Source organism: Coenobita brevimanus, chromosome 57 (assembly GCF_032717465.1).
Source record: "Coenobita brevimanus isolate Jiangsu-jjx chromosome 57, ASM3271746v2, whole genome shotgun sequence".
Taxonomy (NCBI): Eukaryota; Metazoa; Arthropoda; class Malacostraca; order Decapoda; family Coenobitidae; genus Coenobita; species Coenobita brevimanus.
In genome coordinates, this window is record NC_137010.1 from 36,043,153 (window position 1) to 36,060,296 (window position 17,144).

At 39.6% G+C, this 17,144-nt stretch overlaps 1 protein-coding gene across 1 annotated transcript in view; it reads right to left on the minus strand.

Moving 5' to 3' along the window:
* The window catches only part of LOC145401959 (dystrophin, isoforms A/C/F/G/H-like), an 817,498-nt gene that overhangs the window by 795,261 nt on the left and 5,093 nt on the right, over nt 1–17,144 (minus strand). The window contains exon 2 of the mRNA XM_080274064.1: nt 11,592–11,716. Coding sequence (XP_080130190.1) covers nt 11,592–11,716 — 125 coding nt within the window. The remainder of the gene's footprint in view (nt 1–11,591; nt 11,717–17,144) is intronic.

Below are 17,144 nucleotides of genomic sequence, written 5' to 3' on the forward strand. Positions count from 1 at the left end.
GGAAAGAATGATGAAGGACGGAAAAGGGTAAAGAGAAGGTATAGTAATAGACAGGAAGGGATGGCTAGGCAGGAAATAAAAAAAAAAATATGACGCTGACAGAAAAAACATGTTATCCGTCTGTAAGGAGAGACAGGAAGTGTGTTTCTCTCCCCCCCCCTCTCTCTCTCTCTCTCACACACACACACACACTTCCTGTTTATCTCCTCTTTCCTCCACTTCACGCCTTCTATTTTCCTCTCAGTCTTCCTCCCTTCCTTATTCTGCTTTCTAATTTCCTTTCCTTCAGCTGCTTACCTCGTTTTTCCTTGCTCTTTTTCCCTTTCCTTCTCTTACTCTCTTTTATTTTTTCCATTTTCCTTCAACTCCCTTCCCCTTCTTCCTTTACTTCCTCCATCTTGTCTTTCCTTCTACAATTAACTTCCTTTTACAATCATTACTGGATTATAGCTTTCCTCTTCATTTTTTTTTTCTGTCCTATCACCTACTTATCTGCTCTCTCTCTCTCTCTCTCTCTCTCTCTCTCTCTCTCTCTCTCTCTCTCCTTTGTATTTCCTCACTCCTTTTTTCTAAAATACTTCTCCTTATCTCCTCTCTCTCCTCTCCCTTCCCCTCTCCTTATCAACATATTCCTCTTCTTCTTTATCGCTCCTTCGCTTCTCCCTTTCTTCCTCGCCCCTCTTCCTTCTTTCTGCGTCCCATTTTTATCAGTGCCACTCTGCTCCTCCCCTCCTCTTCCTCCTCTCTTGTCTACACCTTTCGTTGCTGTCTTTTAAGGTTTCTTTTTACTTTCCACTGTCTTAATTGTACTAAAGTTATAATTACCTCAGCAAAGGAGGTTATGTTGTACACCGCGTTGGTTTGTTTATCTGTTTGTCTGTCTGTCAGTTAGCATGATTACTCAAAATGTTATAAACGGATTTTGATGAAATTTTATGGAAGGGTGGGCCATGGGCCATGGAAGAAATGATAAAATTTTGGGCCCGATAGGGATCCGGATCCTATATCCACAGATCCGGATTCGGATCCTTTTTAATAGCAACGGCACTGGTGAAGGTATGCGCTCACTGAGCGCTTTCTAGTTTCACTCTTGTATGTCTGTGTTTGTCTGCTTATCTGCTTGTCGGTCTGTCTGTTTATCTTCCTGTCTGTCTGTCTATATATTTGTCTGTCTGTCTGTCTATCAGTCTGTCTGTCTGTCTATCAGTCTGTCTGTCTGTCTGTCTGCCTATCTCTCTGTATATCTATCTGCCTGTTTGTCTGTCTATCTGTCTGTCTGTCTAATTATCTACCTGTCTGTCTGTCTATCCCTCTGTCTACCCGCCTGTTTGTTTATCTGGCTGTCTGCCTGTCCATACGTCAGTTTAATTATGCTTGTCTTTTTGTATGTATGTTTGTCTGTCTTTTTATAGCTGCCTATCTGCCAGCCTGTCTGCCTATCTGCCTGTCTGTAAATCTGCCCTCTGTAATGTACTTTCTATTTACCCCTTCAGACCGTGGAAGCATTATCTATTTCATTTTTGCCACCTACAGACGATTTTCACTAACATGCTAAAGTTTATGAGGTCTACATTTCTCACCTCCGATTTAAAAAAAAAAAAAAAAAAGTAAAGAAAAAAGAAAAGTCCCTCCTGAGCATAGAAAAATAGTCTGGTAATAACAAGAATAAAATAATAAAAAAATACAAGGCGTCATCGTATTGAAGCTTCTTTATTCAGAAAGGTGACGTCATTTCGGCTTTATTCTTGTACCTACAGACGATTTTACTCAGCTTGGGAGAGACTTTTTGAACTGAGGGGGGTTAGATATAGCCTTCATTAACCCCTATAAGCGATCTTTCCTTGGGTAATATACGCTTGTCCGTTGAGAGGAAGAATAAAACTAAAAATCGCAAAGAAGGGGTTAATTCAAGGGAGGAGAGAAAAATTCCATGGACACTCAAAGCTTTCTGATAATAAGGATGGAAGAACAGCTCAGTTATTGGGGGTATGCCTTCTACTGAGAGCCCTTCTTGTTCTTTGTTTTCCCATTCTCCCCTTTCTTCCCTGTCCTTTTGTCTTCCTGTTTTTCCTCCTTCCCTACACCATGCCTCTCCTGTTCCTTCTTTTCTTTCCTTTATTTTTCTGACTTATTTCTTTTACTTCATTCCTCACTTGCTTTCTTTTTATTCTGTTTTCGACGATCAATCTCTTTTTTCTTCTTGCCTCGTTTGAATTTCGAAACTCTTCCTATTTCTGTCGTTCATCTTGTCTTCCTCTTAATCTTCCCTTCTCTCTTTCGGGTTTTCTGGGATAAGTTTCCCTCCTACAACATCCCTTTTTTTCCCCGTCTTCTCTCCTTTCCATTCCATTTTTTTCTCCCTTCCTCCATCCCTCCCCCTTCCTTCCCCCTTTCCCTTTCGTCTCCCTCCGCTTCTTCTCCCTCTCTCCCTTACTTGTCCTTCATCTCATTTTCCCTTCGGTTCTCGCTTTTCCTTCCTTCTCTTTTCCGGTATGATTCATCTCTTTTCTTGCCCTCTTTCCCTTCTTCTCTCTTCTTCCTTTTAATCCATACAGCTGCTCTTTTTCTTTCCTTTCTTCATTTTCCTCCCTTTATTCTCCTTCTTTCTACTCTTTCTTGCGTCTTCTTTTCCCCCAATCCTTCCTCTTCTCTTCTCTCTCTCTCTCTCTCTCTCTCTCTCTCTCCTCTTCCTTCCGTCCCCTCTTAAGCCCAACCGGATGAGAGAAATTACTTATGTGAGGGGAGTTAAGTCTCTCTGAACACCCATACACATGTACTGCTTCACCACACACACACACACACACACACACACACACACACACACACACTTCTGTACAACTTTAAATGTGCACTTCCACCTCCATACATGTACACCTTTACCTCTATCCAAGTACTTTTCCCACACGACTGTACAACTTTAAGATACATATGTACGCTTCTGCCTCTACATGTGCTCCAGTCTCCGTACACATGTAATACTTCCCAACAGACACGCTTGTAGTACATGTAAACGTACATGTACACTTATACCCTTGTACTACGTGTCATTAGTGTCCAAATTCTTCATAGTGTGTTTCAGAATGTTTTGCACTGAGAGGGTAACGATAATTATTGCACGATGATGCTTATTATGATGATTGTTATTATCATTATTATTCATTATTATTATTATTATTATTATTATTGTTGTTGTTGTTGTTATTATTGCCATTATTATTACATGATGATAACGAAAACGATGAAGACGACGGCAACGATAATGATGATGATGATGATGATGAAGACGACAACGATAATGACAGCGATGATCGTGATGATGAGGACGACAACGAAAATGATAATGATGATGGTGATAACAGACTGAAAGAATGCACTGTTTCCTAATTCCTCACTCCGGGTCTTTCATTTTAATTGTCCTGCATCACTAAAAACAAAAATCAAAAATTACCGGTATCATCTTTTTCAGTGGCGATTTTCTAGTGGATAATGTTCTAAAAATTTTTGGAATGCGTTCTTCCAAAGCTGACCAAAATCGCCCAGGTCTTGTCAGACTGCTGTGTGTGTGTGTGTGTGTGTGTGTGTGTGTGTGTGTGTGTGTGTGTGTCACAGCCCTGGTTGACACACGTAATACATACTGGTCTTATTAACCCCTCGCACACACACACACACACACACACACACACACACACACACACACACACACACACACACACACACACACACACACACAATCAGGAGAGGGCTTGACCAACAAACGCACTAGTATCATCAATTTCCTCTCCTTTAATACACAGGTCTCTTACTGAAGGACAAGGAAACCAGTGCTAATTCCTCTCGTGTCTCTTGTTTCTGCTACGAAAATAAAATTGAATTGCAAGAGGAAAACTAACATGATGTATTAATTATGTATTTATTTATCTATTTAAAGCACAACAATAAGGGTGTCAAAACTTCCCATGCATAAATCGTACTTTTCCTTCACATCAAATTCTGAGCTACGGGAGGAAACTGGTCCAAATTCTGTTTTACTCCTTTACTTTGACTTGGATCTGATTTCCGTCCTTTGGCGCCTTATTTCATGCAGCCCAACTGCATAAAATGATAAGTCTATGGCTCTATCTGCTATGCACGGCACTTCTTTATGACCTGAATAATATCCTATTAATAATTTATTGCTACAACTCAGCATTCACGATGGAGTGATAGTATTTTAAAGGAAAATTAAAGTAAACAGGAACAGTACTTCTTATTAACCCTTTCGTCACTATGGACACACCTAGTCTCATTCGGGCTGGAAACTAGAAGAATCTGTCCAGCTGTGCGTATTCCTGCCAAACTGTTTGTTAATGAGTGTCAATATGAACACTGGCGCCGCTTCGCGCTCACACAGGCATCCGATTCACGCACAAACCACACGATTTTGCTCAGCCAAGAATATGCGTCGACCTCAAAGCCAAAGCGTTTAAATTACATACAGGAATCTGGCAACGAAAGGTTCTACACATAGTCGTCAATATATATATATATATATATATATATATATATATATATATATATATATATATATATATATATATATATAATTCGGTATATTCAAGCATGAACAAACAAGTAATCATGAGGAAATAGGAAGAAGTGGAGGAAAAATATCTCATTACACAACTAACATTTAAAGGAAGTAAGCTATTTTTTAAAGTCTTTAATGAGGAGTGGGTGATTGGTCCATTTAACTGGGCATTCCACTGATGTTTGTGTTTTCATACTGCAGTGATGACAATGGTGATGATGACTATTATGAAAAGAAAATTTCAGATTATCAAAAAAGCATTCATAGCCAAGAAAAATAATGGCTTCTCAGATAGGAAAGCTCTTGTGAAAATGTTTGATGCATCTACCGATCGGATGCTGCAGTGTGTGTGTGTGTGTGTGTGTGTGTGTGTGTGTGTGTGTGTGTGTGTGTGTGTGTGTGTGTGTGTGTGTGTGTGTGTGTGTGTGTGTGTGTGTGTGTGTGTGTGTGTGTGTGTGTGTGTGTGTGTATCCTCCACGACTCTTATCAATTCATTATCAAGCTCATTACTCCCTTCCTTCCCGCTTTAATTAATTTATTCATAACCAAATCTGCATCCTTTCCATCCCGCATTCGATTATGTGGCTCAGACGTTAACTGTGTACAACTTTCCTTGATAATCTCACAAGGGAGGGAAAGGAAGGGAAAGCAGGAGATAAGGGAGAGGAAAGGGATGGAGAAAAGGGACGGAATGTAAGGAAAGAGGAATGGAAAGGATGGAAAAGAAGACTGAGATGGAAAGAAGGAAAAGTGGAAAGAAAAGAAGATAAGTAAAAGATTATTGAAATGGAAAGGAAGGAAGGGAGAAAGGAAGTAAGGGAAAGAAAAATGGAGGATGGAAAAGTAGAACGGATGTGAAGGAAGGAAAAGATGAGACAGGAAAAGTGGAATGGAATGGAAGGAAAAGAGGAACGAACGAACTGGGAGGAAGGAAGAGAGGAATGAAAAGGAAGAAAAGAAGGAAATGATAATAACTGAGGAACGAAATAGAAGGAAATGAGTGAAAAGGCTGGAAGAAAGGGGAGAATGAGAAGGATGGAAGGAAAGAAGAAATGAAAATTAATGATATGGAGAATCAGTTGTATGGAACAACAGTTGAACAGGAACGAGAAATAAGAAAATACAGGGACGAATAAAAAAAGGAAGAAATGGGGAAACAGGAGTAGAAATAAAAGAATGAAAAGCATGAGGAAGGAAAATCAAGGAAAACAGTAATGAAAATGAGGGACTGAAATGGGACAATGAAAAGGAAGGATAGGAGGAAAGAAGAAGGAAATGGAGGGATGAAAATGATCAAGAAGGAGGAGAGAGACAAAAAAACAAGCTCAGGAACGAGGAATGACAAGGAAGGAAGAAATGAAAGGAGGAATGAAAAAAGAGGGAGAGGAATGAAAAGGAAGAAATGAAGGAATGAAAAGGAAAGAATGCAGCAAAAAAAAAAAAGGGGGGGGGATTGGACCGCCGGGAAGGGGAATGAAAAGTGAAATGGAAAGTAAGGAAGGAAAAAAGGCATGAAAATTAAGCAAAAACTGAAGCGGAAAAAATGGCAGAAAAATAAGAAGGTAGCAAGCAAGAAGAGAAAAGGTAAGAAAAATAAAAATGAAGAGGAAAGAAGCACAAAACAAAAAGGATGAAAAGGCAAAAAGAAAAGGAATTAGGCAGGAACAGAAAGCGATCAGAGATGAGAAAAAAATATGCAAAGAAATCAAATAACAGAGAAAATGAAACAACAAAAAAGACTTAAAAAGAATCAATAACAAAAATGAAAGAAGACACATGAGAAAGAGGGGCAAGTTAAAAAAAAAATAAATAAATAAATAAAAAATAAAAGCTTACAAACAAAGAGTAAATAAAGGATGAAAAGAAAAGTAAGCATGAAAAAAAATAGGAAAAATCCACATAATATGGAAGGAAAACAATCCGACAAAATCAGGAATATACTCTTTTTCCCGTTTTCCCCCCCACTCGCCGATGATTTCCCTATTACTCAAGTTATTTCGGATTGCTGTAACACTGATTATTATTTCCTTTATCTTAGCTATCATCCAATTTTACCCTTATTTACTGGAGGGAGACAAGGAGGCGTGAAATGGGAAAGAAAAGGAAAGAGGGAAGGTATTTCTGAGGAGGAAGAGAATATGAAATTAAGGAACGAAGGCAGGAAGGATGAAGAGGAAGAAATGGAAAATAAGAAGGGAGAAAAATGTTACCAGGGAATGGTGGATTTTTTTTTTTTTTTTTTTTTTTTTTTAGCGTCTAGTGTACAGTCAGTTAGAAATGCAACCACGAGTAATTTCTGATCCTGTCTCTACATCTTTTACAATTGGCCAAAAATGAAGTTTTAAAATATGGTTAAGTATTTTATCGCTTACACTCTTTTCACTTTAACTTGGCCTAAAACTGCCATTTCTCCATCTCGAATGCTCAGCTGTAACAAGAGATAAATACTAAAATATGCAGTGTCATAGACGTGTTATGGAAAAGGTGCACAACTATAGCATCGTCATTTTCTGCCACTGAGGTATGTGAAATAAGCTGCAAAAGGACGAAAACCTGGGCCAAGTAAATGTGAATGAAGTATAATGGGTTTCAGATATTTTGAATTTTCCCGTGATGAGGACTTCACCCCTGAACTGTTCCGGTTTCTGTACGACGAATAAAATTGTCTGGCATTAGCAGAGATCATACACAAATCTCTATATCCTTAGTTACAACGTCAACCACGAGTATTTTTAACCTTTCTGCAATGGTGGCTTTGTTGGAGCTGAATAAAATGGTCTGACGTTAGCCGAAAGAAAGCAAAATACGTCTCCTTCGCAGCTACGAGGGAGATGATGCATACAGTTTGAATAAAACCGTCTGTCGGCAGCAAGACCAACACAACCGACTCCATCACACTGTTGGGGTTTAAGAAATACCTGATTCTTTCACTTCCAGGTCTCTCATAAGCTGAATGAAATCGTCGGGAGGCAGCAAATCATAAATAAATATATATATATAAAATAATCTTTTTGAAGCGACTGAGACTACTATACTCTTTTCATCTAAACTTGCCCCAGATTTTCGTCCTCTTGCAGCCTATTTCATGTATTTCCTACGTCTATGACCTCTGGTCTTTTAAACACAGTGTGTCCAGGCGTAAATAACCGGATCTTCAATTCAACTCTCTATTATCTAATTTTTATTTCTTCCTGAGGGGGACAATCTTCCCATCTTCTAGTCTTTGGTCCTTCTTCCTTGCATTAAAAAAAAAAAAAAAAGGTCATTGGCAGAATTGGATTGTACTACAGCTTGCAATCTTTCCATAGCACTTCTTTATAACTATACTCCTTTTACTCTAACTTGGCCAATAAGTGCCGTTTCTCCAACTTGAATACTAAGATGTAGTAGGGGATTAACACTAGAATGTAACGCTAGTCATGAAGAAGTGCTGTGGAAAGGATGTAGAGCTGTGGCACTGTCTTTTTCCTCCACTGACCTATGCAAAACAAGCTGCAAAATGACGAAAATCTGAGCCAAGTTAGAGAAAAAACACTACAGCATAATTTTCAGGTGATATCTATAGCTACAACTCAGCATACAAGATGGGGACAAGCCAGTGTTAGGCCAAGTTAGAGTAAAATGAGTATAGCTTTTGGTCTGGTTTCGCTCCATGTATACACCTCACTCTATCACCCAGCTGGCGACCACGTGTTTCTCTGGCCACGTGAGAAGTGATGAAATTAGGAGAGAAAGAAGGGAAGGGGGAGAGAACTTGGGGAGGTAAAGTGAAAGACTGATGAGGGAAAGCGAGAGAGGAGGGTAAGAGAGGGGAGAAAAGGAGTACGATGAAAGAGGGGTGGTGTGTGTGTGTGTGTGTGTGTGTGTGTGTGTGTGTGTGTGTGTGTGTGTGTGTGTGTGTGTGTGTGTGTGTGTGTGTGTGTGTGTGTGTGTGTGTGTGTGTGTGTGTGTGTGTGTGTGTGTGTGTGTGTGTGTGTGTGTGTGTGTGTGTGTGTGTGTGTGTGTGTGTGTGAGAGAGAGAGAGAGAGAAGCAAGGAGAACTAAAGCCAAACTCACAAACAAACTAACAATCCTAGCCCTCTTAGAAATCTGATTTAATTTCTCAGTAAGTGCAAGAAAATTAATGAGTCTTTCCACGGGCTATTTTTCATCCCCCTTACAAAGAGAAATCTTGGCTACGACGGAAAAATTATCTTAAAATTAAATTCGTTTTGCATGGACATGGAAAAGGGAAAACAAAGGAGACGTCAAAGTGGAGAAAGATGGTGAGAGATAGAAACCGATAAAGATACTGGAACTAAGGGAGGAGAGAGATAATAATTGAGATGCAGCGAAAGAAGGAGTTTGCTAAGTGCGATAAGGAGAGACAAGGTGTAGAAGGCTGGTGAGAAGGTGTAAACAAGGAAATATCTTGAACAGGAACGAGACAATAAGCAGAAACATGCATCAGGAAGTATAAAAAGAGGAGGAGGAGGAGGAGGAGGAGGAGGAGACGATGAAAAAGATGAAGAAGAAGAAGAAATAGGAAACAAGGAGAAATAGGCACAAGAAGAGGGAAGACAGTGAGTTAGTGTGAGGAAGACAGAATGATTAAATGAGACGGGAGGGGTGAGTGAACTGGCGAAAGGGTGAGGGAGGGAAGGCGACACGATGGGGTGGGGAAGGGAAAGGATGGGAAAGGAAGTGAATGGGGAAAGAAAGAGGATGGGAAAGGAAGTGAATGGGGAAAGAAAGTGGATGGGAAAGGAAGTGAATGCGAAAGGAAGAGGCTGGGACGGGAAAAGTATGAGACAGGAAGAGAAATGGGAAAGTAAGAGAGTTGAAACAAGCAACGAGAAGGAATGAGAGAGAGAGAGAGAGAGAGAAAGAGAGAGAGAGTTAAATCATAGTGGTATTTCTAAGTCCCTATTATTACAGTGAAATAGTGTGTTTAACCTGACAAAGATCCGTATCCGCTTTTCAGTGGTTAATGGCCGTGTAGTCAGACTGGAGGGTAAATTAGATTAGAAACCAAGGAGACTCATTCCTACCTCATGATAAAAGCCGATCAAATTTCATGCGACCACAACTTAGCATCCGAGTTTGGAGAGTGGACTAGTTCCGTAATAATAATAATAATATTAAATACATATATATATATTATTATATATATATATATATATATATATATATATATATATATATATATATATATATATAAAATAATACAAAAATAACAATACTGGGAAATTACTTGACTCCCCACTAATACCATAGCACCAGCCTTGAGTGAGACAGTCCTAGCGTGTATTCAGTATGGACAGTACGTATCAGCACAGAAATGGTGACGTGAAAGCGCTGGAGGACTGCTGGGCCTCAGAGAACGAACATTCACGTCTATGTCCAGAGTCGGAAATAATACAAGAGGATAAGAAAATGACATGGTTCAGTAGCCAAGAAATTCAGTACGTGGTTGAGTACAGCTTCGGAATATCCTCGTTACACACTTGGTTGTGATTTCGAAGCACAATGAGCGAGACTTATGGCGTTGTAGCAGCTGCCACTGAATCATTTATCTGATAACTGTGGAGGTGGGGTTGGGTGGGTGGGTGGGAGGATATGAGGGAAGGGAATGGGGGTAAGTAGGTGGATGAGTGGAAAGAAAGATATGAGGGAGGGATAAGGGAGTAAAAGGTGGAAATGTTTGGGCGTGGAAGTGGTGTGGTAGCCATTTATTGTTTTAGGATACAAAAGGTAGATCGTAACTGAGGATACTGGATTTATAACATCCACGTCGTTTACCAAAAGCATTATGTAAACCGTGAGTGTAAGACTGAAGCATATTCTACCTCCCTCCCTCCTCTCCTTCCACTAATGCCAGCCGTCTACCTTGCTCCCTCGCTACTCATGTCAACGAGATGGAAATGTCGGGTAAATCAGAGTGAGAGACACCAACTTGTTAAAATTCTCTTGCAAGTTTACTCATGTTGTGAAAGAGATAATCTGTTGCAAGAAATGACGACATTACTACATATATATCGACTGTAAGACACCGAATCGGACGCTATCTGTGATCACGAACTTACGGTTGCCTGTTATATATAATCATACACCAAATACCTCTCATTTCACAAATAAAAACAAAATATTCTGTATTAATTAGGATGTTCACACCTGTGGTATTAACAGTAGGTATTATTCCAACGGCGTTAGTAGTTTCCAACACCATTACCTTACTGTGCAGACGGAATTCTTAGTACGAGAGGTTATCAATGGATACGACATTGCATTATTCTTGTTTCAACTCCTAATTTTACAGAATAATCACGTAATACCAGAAATGGTGTATATTACCAACAAGTGATGCTGACTTAGCCTAAATACTTATTGACTTACTCTTTTACTACTACTACTACTACCGTATAATAATGCCGGTAATACTAATATTAATAATAATAACTAAAACACCGTAAAATTGTCCAAGGACAGTTTTCATGAAAACTTCCCAAAGACATTGTCCACCAGAAGCCGAGCTATAAAGGGACCTTGAGGTCAAAGCAACTGATCTTGTGCATGTCACCTTAGGTCACCACGGTCTAAAACTCAACCAAGTTTGGTGGCTCTAACTTTAATCCATGGAAAACTAGGTGACATCCGGAATATCCGGAAAATTCCCAATTATTTACCCCAGGCGATCTCAGAGAATAATTAACCGATTGGAACCATACTCTCTTCCGACCTGTGTCCGCCTTAAGGCTGCTTTGCAGTAAAATTTCGGCTTCCTACCTTTAGCGGTTCTTGAGATAGCGTGGCTGACTCACTTTTCTCTGTCCGAGATCCGGTCGACGGACTGCCACCATATTTGGCTAAAAGAAGCGGATGGCTGTCCGACTATGCTGACCAACTTTGAATGTTCTTGGCTAAGTAGCCTTTGAAATATCACAGTTTTAAAATAAGAACAATAATAAAAATATTGAAAAAAAACAAAAGAACTTCCCACAGAGATGGGGGAAATTTTAAAAATAAAAATAAAAATAATACTCACCTGCAGGATGCTCTTGTCGAGGGATGCCAAGATGAGGACGGGAGATGAGTCAGGGGGATGGGTGGGGGGGCTGACCAGGGGAGACGGGGGTCGCAGCTCCCCTCCTTCACCGCTTAGCACGCTCTCTGGTGGGGGAGAGGGGGAGATAAGAGGATAAAGAGATAAGAGAAGTAAAATACAAGACAACTGAGGAGGAGGAAGCATACACAAAAGAAAGATACAGGGAAGAGAGGGGTCATACAAAGAAGGATTAAGAAAGGCATATAGAAAAGGGGTTAGAAAATTAGAATGAAAAAGGACAGGAATGAATATACAATGAGGGAGAAAACTATAAATGAGGAGGGATATAATATCTATGACAAAGGCAATGAATGACAAACGGAGAAGGATAAAGGAAATGAAGATGAGGACGGCAATAAATACGAATGAACAGGATGAGGAAGGATATAAGCAGAAAGATAAAGGCTTGATAGAAAGATGGATAAAAATGTGAATGAAGAAGATGAAGACTGATAAAGGAATGTAGACATGAAGAGGGACTGAAATATGAATGAAGAGGATGAATAATGATAAGAATGACGAGAGGAAAAAAAAGCATATACGAAAGATGAAGACTAAGGGATTAAAGACAAGAAGAACTACAGAGAAATGAAGCATCTAGGGAAACAGACAAGAAATGAACAAGGATATGGATAAAAGGATGAAGATATGAAGGAGGATAAAATGAATGGAAAGAGGAAAAATAAAGGAATGAAAGAAGCACGAAGGATTAAAAAAAAAAAATGAGGATGAAGAAAGATAAACGAATGAAAGTGAAAAATTATATAAAGAGGATAAGGAGGAAGAGGGAATGAGGAAAAATGAGAACACAAGGAAGGAAAGGAGAACGAAGATATGAAGGAGATGGGAAGAAACAAAACAGAAGCAAGAGATCAAGCATAAACAGGACAACGAAGATAAACGACAGAAATAAAGGAAAATGAAATTGGAGGAAAAGATAATGGAGAGGATGAGGAGGAAAAAAAGAAGGAAAAAATGCAAGGAGGAAAAGGAAGACATGAAGGAAGGGAAAAATATTTAGAGTAGGGAAGTAGGAAAGGAAAAAGATTAGAGTCACGCAGGAAACAGTATGATGAAAGAGAAAAAGTTACAGTAAGTGGGACAAGACACGAACGGGTGCGCACAAATGATGATGAAGAAGAAGAAAGGAGGAAGGAAGGATGGATGGATGGATGGATGGATGGATGGATGGATGGATGGATGGAAGGAAGGAGGGAAGGAAGGAAGGAAGGAAGGCAGGATGGATGGAAGGGAGTGAGAAAATACGAGGAGAAAGAATGGTGTAAAAATAAGAGATGGACAGCACACATATGTTGGTATAAGCTGGAAAAAAAAAAAAAAAAAAAAAAGGAAGGAAATGTGGAGGGAAGGCAGACGAGAGGATGAAGAGTGGGGGGGGGGGAGGAAAGGGCAAGGGAACAGAAGGGCAAGATAACAAAAGAAAGAATAGAAGGGATACACAGAAGGGAAAAAAAAAAAACTAAATGGCAATGATGTGGGGAGAAAACAGGAACAAAGAAAAAGGGAGAGGGGCCAAAGGAAAGATGAGGATAGGTAAACCAAGAAGAAATGAAAGAAAATAAATGGTAAAATAAAATGAATGGGAGATAGCATACGGAAGGATGATGGAAAGCAAACAAAAGAAGGATTGGAATAAGCTAAATATAAACAAAATAAACAATCAAGCAAAAGCAAAGGGAATGGAGACAATCAAGACGAAGGAACAGGAAGGGAATAAAGAAGAGAAGGAAAGAACAGAAGAAAAAGTTAGAGGGAAGAATAATAGCAGTAAAAGTGAAGAGAATGAAGAAAGCGAAGACGGAGACAAAAGGGGAAAAAAAAAAGTTAAAAAGTGGAAGAAAGAATGAGAAGGCAGAAAAATTATATGAAGAGAGAGAGAGAGAGAGAGAAAAGCAAGACAATACACAAAGCCAAAACGGAACCTCAGGAATTAAAGTAAGGAAAGAGAGAAGGTGGAAGAAAAATATAGGGAGGAAGGGAGAAAGAGAGATAGGGAGCACGGTTAAACGGGAAACAGGTAAGGAAGGGAAGAGAAGGCACACACAGGGAGGGAATAAAGAAGGGTGGGAACGGAGAGGTGAAAAAAGATGAGAGGGAGGACAGAAAGAAAGAGTAATGAGGAAAAATACTGGGAGGAAAGGAGGGTGGAAAGTAAAAAGGGGAAAGTAAGGAAAAACATTGAACAGGAAGGAAGAAAAACGGGAGGGGTAAAAAAAGAAGAGGCGGAACGAAGAAAAAGAGAAAAGAGAGAGTGGGAGGAGTAAAGACAATGAGAAAAGAGAAAATGGAAGGTACAGAGAATAACTATTATCCAGGAGCACAAACTCTGACAAACTCGAAAACTTATCACACAAACAATATCTACACAACTCTTATGTTATTCACACAAGTATATTCACCTTTAACCCAACTTTCTCTCTCAACCACTTCACTACAAGGACGTCTATTTAAACACTTTTCTTGTTGTCTACGTATGATCTTAATTCAGCCAGAGGTCATCATTTTTCCCTTTCTCTGTTCTTTTCCTTGCTGTTTCCTGACAACTGTGTTCGGCTGAGGATAACACCCCAGCAGTGAAGGGGTTAATGAAGGAGATATCTAACTTCAACAATTTAAAAAAAGGGGGGGGGGTCTCATAGGCTGAAAAAATCGTTAGGATATAACAAAAGTAAATAAATAAATAAATCACAATATCGACGTGACCTGAATGAAGGATTTACTTCGATTTTCTCCTTACCCTTAAGACATTCTGCCTGGAATTTATTAGGCTCATTTACCTCTTGTTTTCCTTCACTAACTCATTTATTCAACTATTCTGCAGCTCGCCCATCAATGTACGTTTACTCTCCTTTATCCAAACAGCTATACATCTCCTCATTCACCTATACATTCCTGTCTCTTAACTCACCCAAACATTCACCTACTCATCCATTCATCCCGTCTCATTCACACGTTATTTATCTACTCAGTCCTTCATAATAATCTATCCGTAACCATGGTAACCTCTTCTACTCGAGGGTGTATTTTTCAGTGCATTATTTCTCTCGACACTTTTTTTAGTTTCTACCTTCGTAAACACTTTTCTTCATTTCCCTCGTCACTAAAGATCCCCCAATGTTATATTTACATGGTCGGATAAAAAATAAAATACCCAACTAATACGTCCTCGGATTGAAGGGGTTTAGCAGCCAATTCACTCACCCATCTCATCCATTTGCCATCCTTCTGTCTATTCAATTATCCAACTCACCAAACACCTCAGCCCATCACGTGCATACCTTATCAAAATCACCTCGCCTGTTCATCCCATCTATTCCTTTTTCTTTCCATTTACTCATCAACCCACCAGCCTATTTATTAACTCATCCACCCATCCATCCACCCATCCATTCATCCACCCATCGCCTCATGCTGCTCAACACTTCCTCTCATTTATCCATTCATTTCAATTTTCTTCACTATCTTGCATCTTTGTATTCATTCCTCATAAATCTATCCATCCATTCACTCATCCATCACCTTTTTATCATCCATCTGTCTACCCACAAGTCCACCAATTCAGTCATTTATCCTCCAGTCAACTCATCCATTAGCCATCCAAATACTCACCCATCCCTCAATCCATCCAGCCATCTGTATTTCTATCTACCTAATATATCTATCCGTCCATAAAGCCATCCACTTGTCATAAATCCTCCTCTACCTTTCCATCTATCCTTCAATTACATCATCCATAAATCCACTCATCAATCCATCTATTCGCTTATAAATCAATCTATCAACTCATAAATCCACCTACCTGCTCATAAATCCACCTACCCACTTATAAATCCACCTACCTGCTCATATGTCCATGTCTTAATAAATTCATTTATCCACTGATAAATCCACCAGGCCAATCATAAACCCACGTATCCACTCATATGCCCACCTATCCACTTATAAATCCACCTATCCACTTATAAATCCACCTATCCACTCATACATTCACCTATCCACTCAAACTCAACTATCCACTTATAAATCAACTTATCCACTCATAAATCCACCTGTCCACTCGTAAATCCACATATCCACTCATAAATCCACCTACACACTCAAAATTCCACCTATACACTTACAAATCCATCTATCCACCTAATGTCTGACTTGGCTCGTATCTCTGACATGGGTAAAAATAATCTGGTTGTTTTTAATGCATCAAAGACTCAGTTTTTACATCTATCAACCCGACAAAATCTTCCACAGGGGTACCCACCCATGTTTAATAATATCCAGCTCAATCATGCATCATCCTTGAACATGCTTGGAGTTTCATTCACTCGAGACTGATCTTGGAAAGATCATATTGCATCTCTTGTAAAATCTGCTTCCAAGAGACTGGGTGTGCTAAGCCGACTCCGTACCCTGTTTTCCCCTGCACAGTTATTGACTTTATACACGGGTTTTATTCGCCCCTGTGTGGAGTACAACTCTCATGTGTGGGAAGGCTCCCCACATACAGCTCTTCTCAATAGGGTGGAGTCAAATGCTTTTCGTCTGATCAACTCTCCTCCTCTTACTGGCTCCCTTCAACCTATGTCTCTTCGCCGCACTGCTGCATCTTTATCTCTTTTCTGTCGCTACTTCAATGGTCATTGCTCCTCTGAACTGTCTGCTTGCATCCCTCCACCTCTACGACGGGTGCGTACCACCCGTCTAGCAACAAACTCTCATCCCTTTTCTGTCCAACTCTCTAAAGCAAGAGTTAACCGTTACTCCCAGTCCTTCAGTTATGCAACAGGTCAACTCTGGAACTGTCTCCCTCTGTCTGTATTTCCTACTTCCTATGATCTCCAGTCTTTCAAAAGCAGTGTGTCCAGGCATCTCGAAATGAACGGACCTTGAATTTGGCTCTCTTTTGTATTGTTTTTTTTTTTCCCTCTTGGGAGAAACTGTTTTGCGGACTTAGCCTTTGGTTCCTTCTTCCTCGCATAAAAAAAATCCACCTATTTCACTTATAAATCCACCTATATACTAACAATTCCACCTATCCACTTATTAATCCATCTGTACACTCATAAATCCACCTATCCACTCAAAAATCCACCTATCTACTTACAAATCCACCTATCCACACAATAAGCCCACCTATTCACTCACAAATCCACCACCCACTCATATCTATCATCCACTCATAAACCAACCTATCCACTTATAAAATCAAGTAACCACTCACAAATGCACCTATCCACTCATAAATCCACCTGTCCACTCATCACCACACCTTCACTCACCTTTGAACTTAATAACATCCTCTGTCACTTGCGTCACACTTAAAGTCACTGCCTTCATCCACCTAACGTTTCTTTCATTCACCTGCATTTTGTTCATTATTTCTTTCATCCATCTATCCTTTCATCTACACATCTTTTTATTCATTTATTTATCTATCAATGCAACTCACATGACCTTTCATTCATCTATACTTTC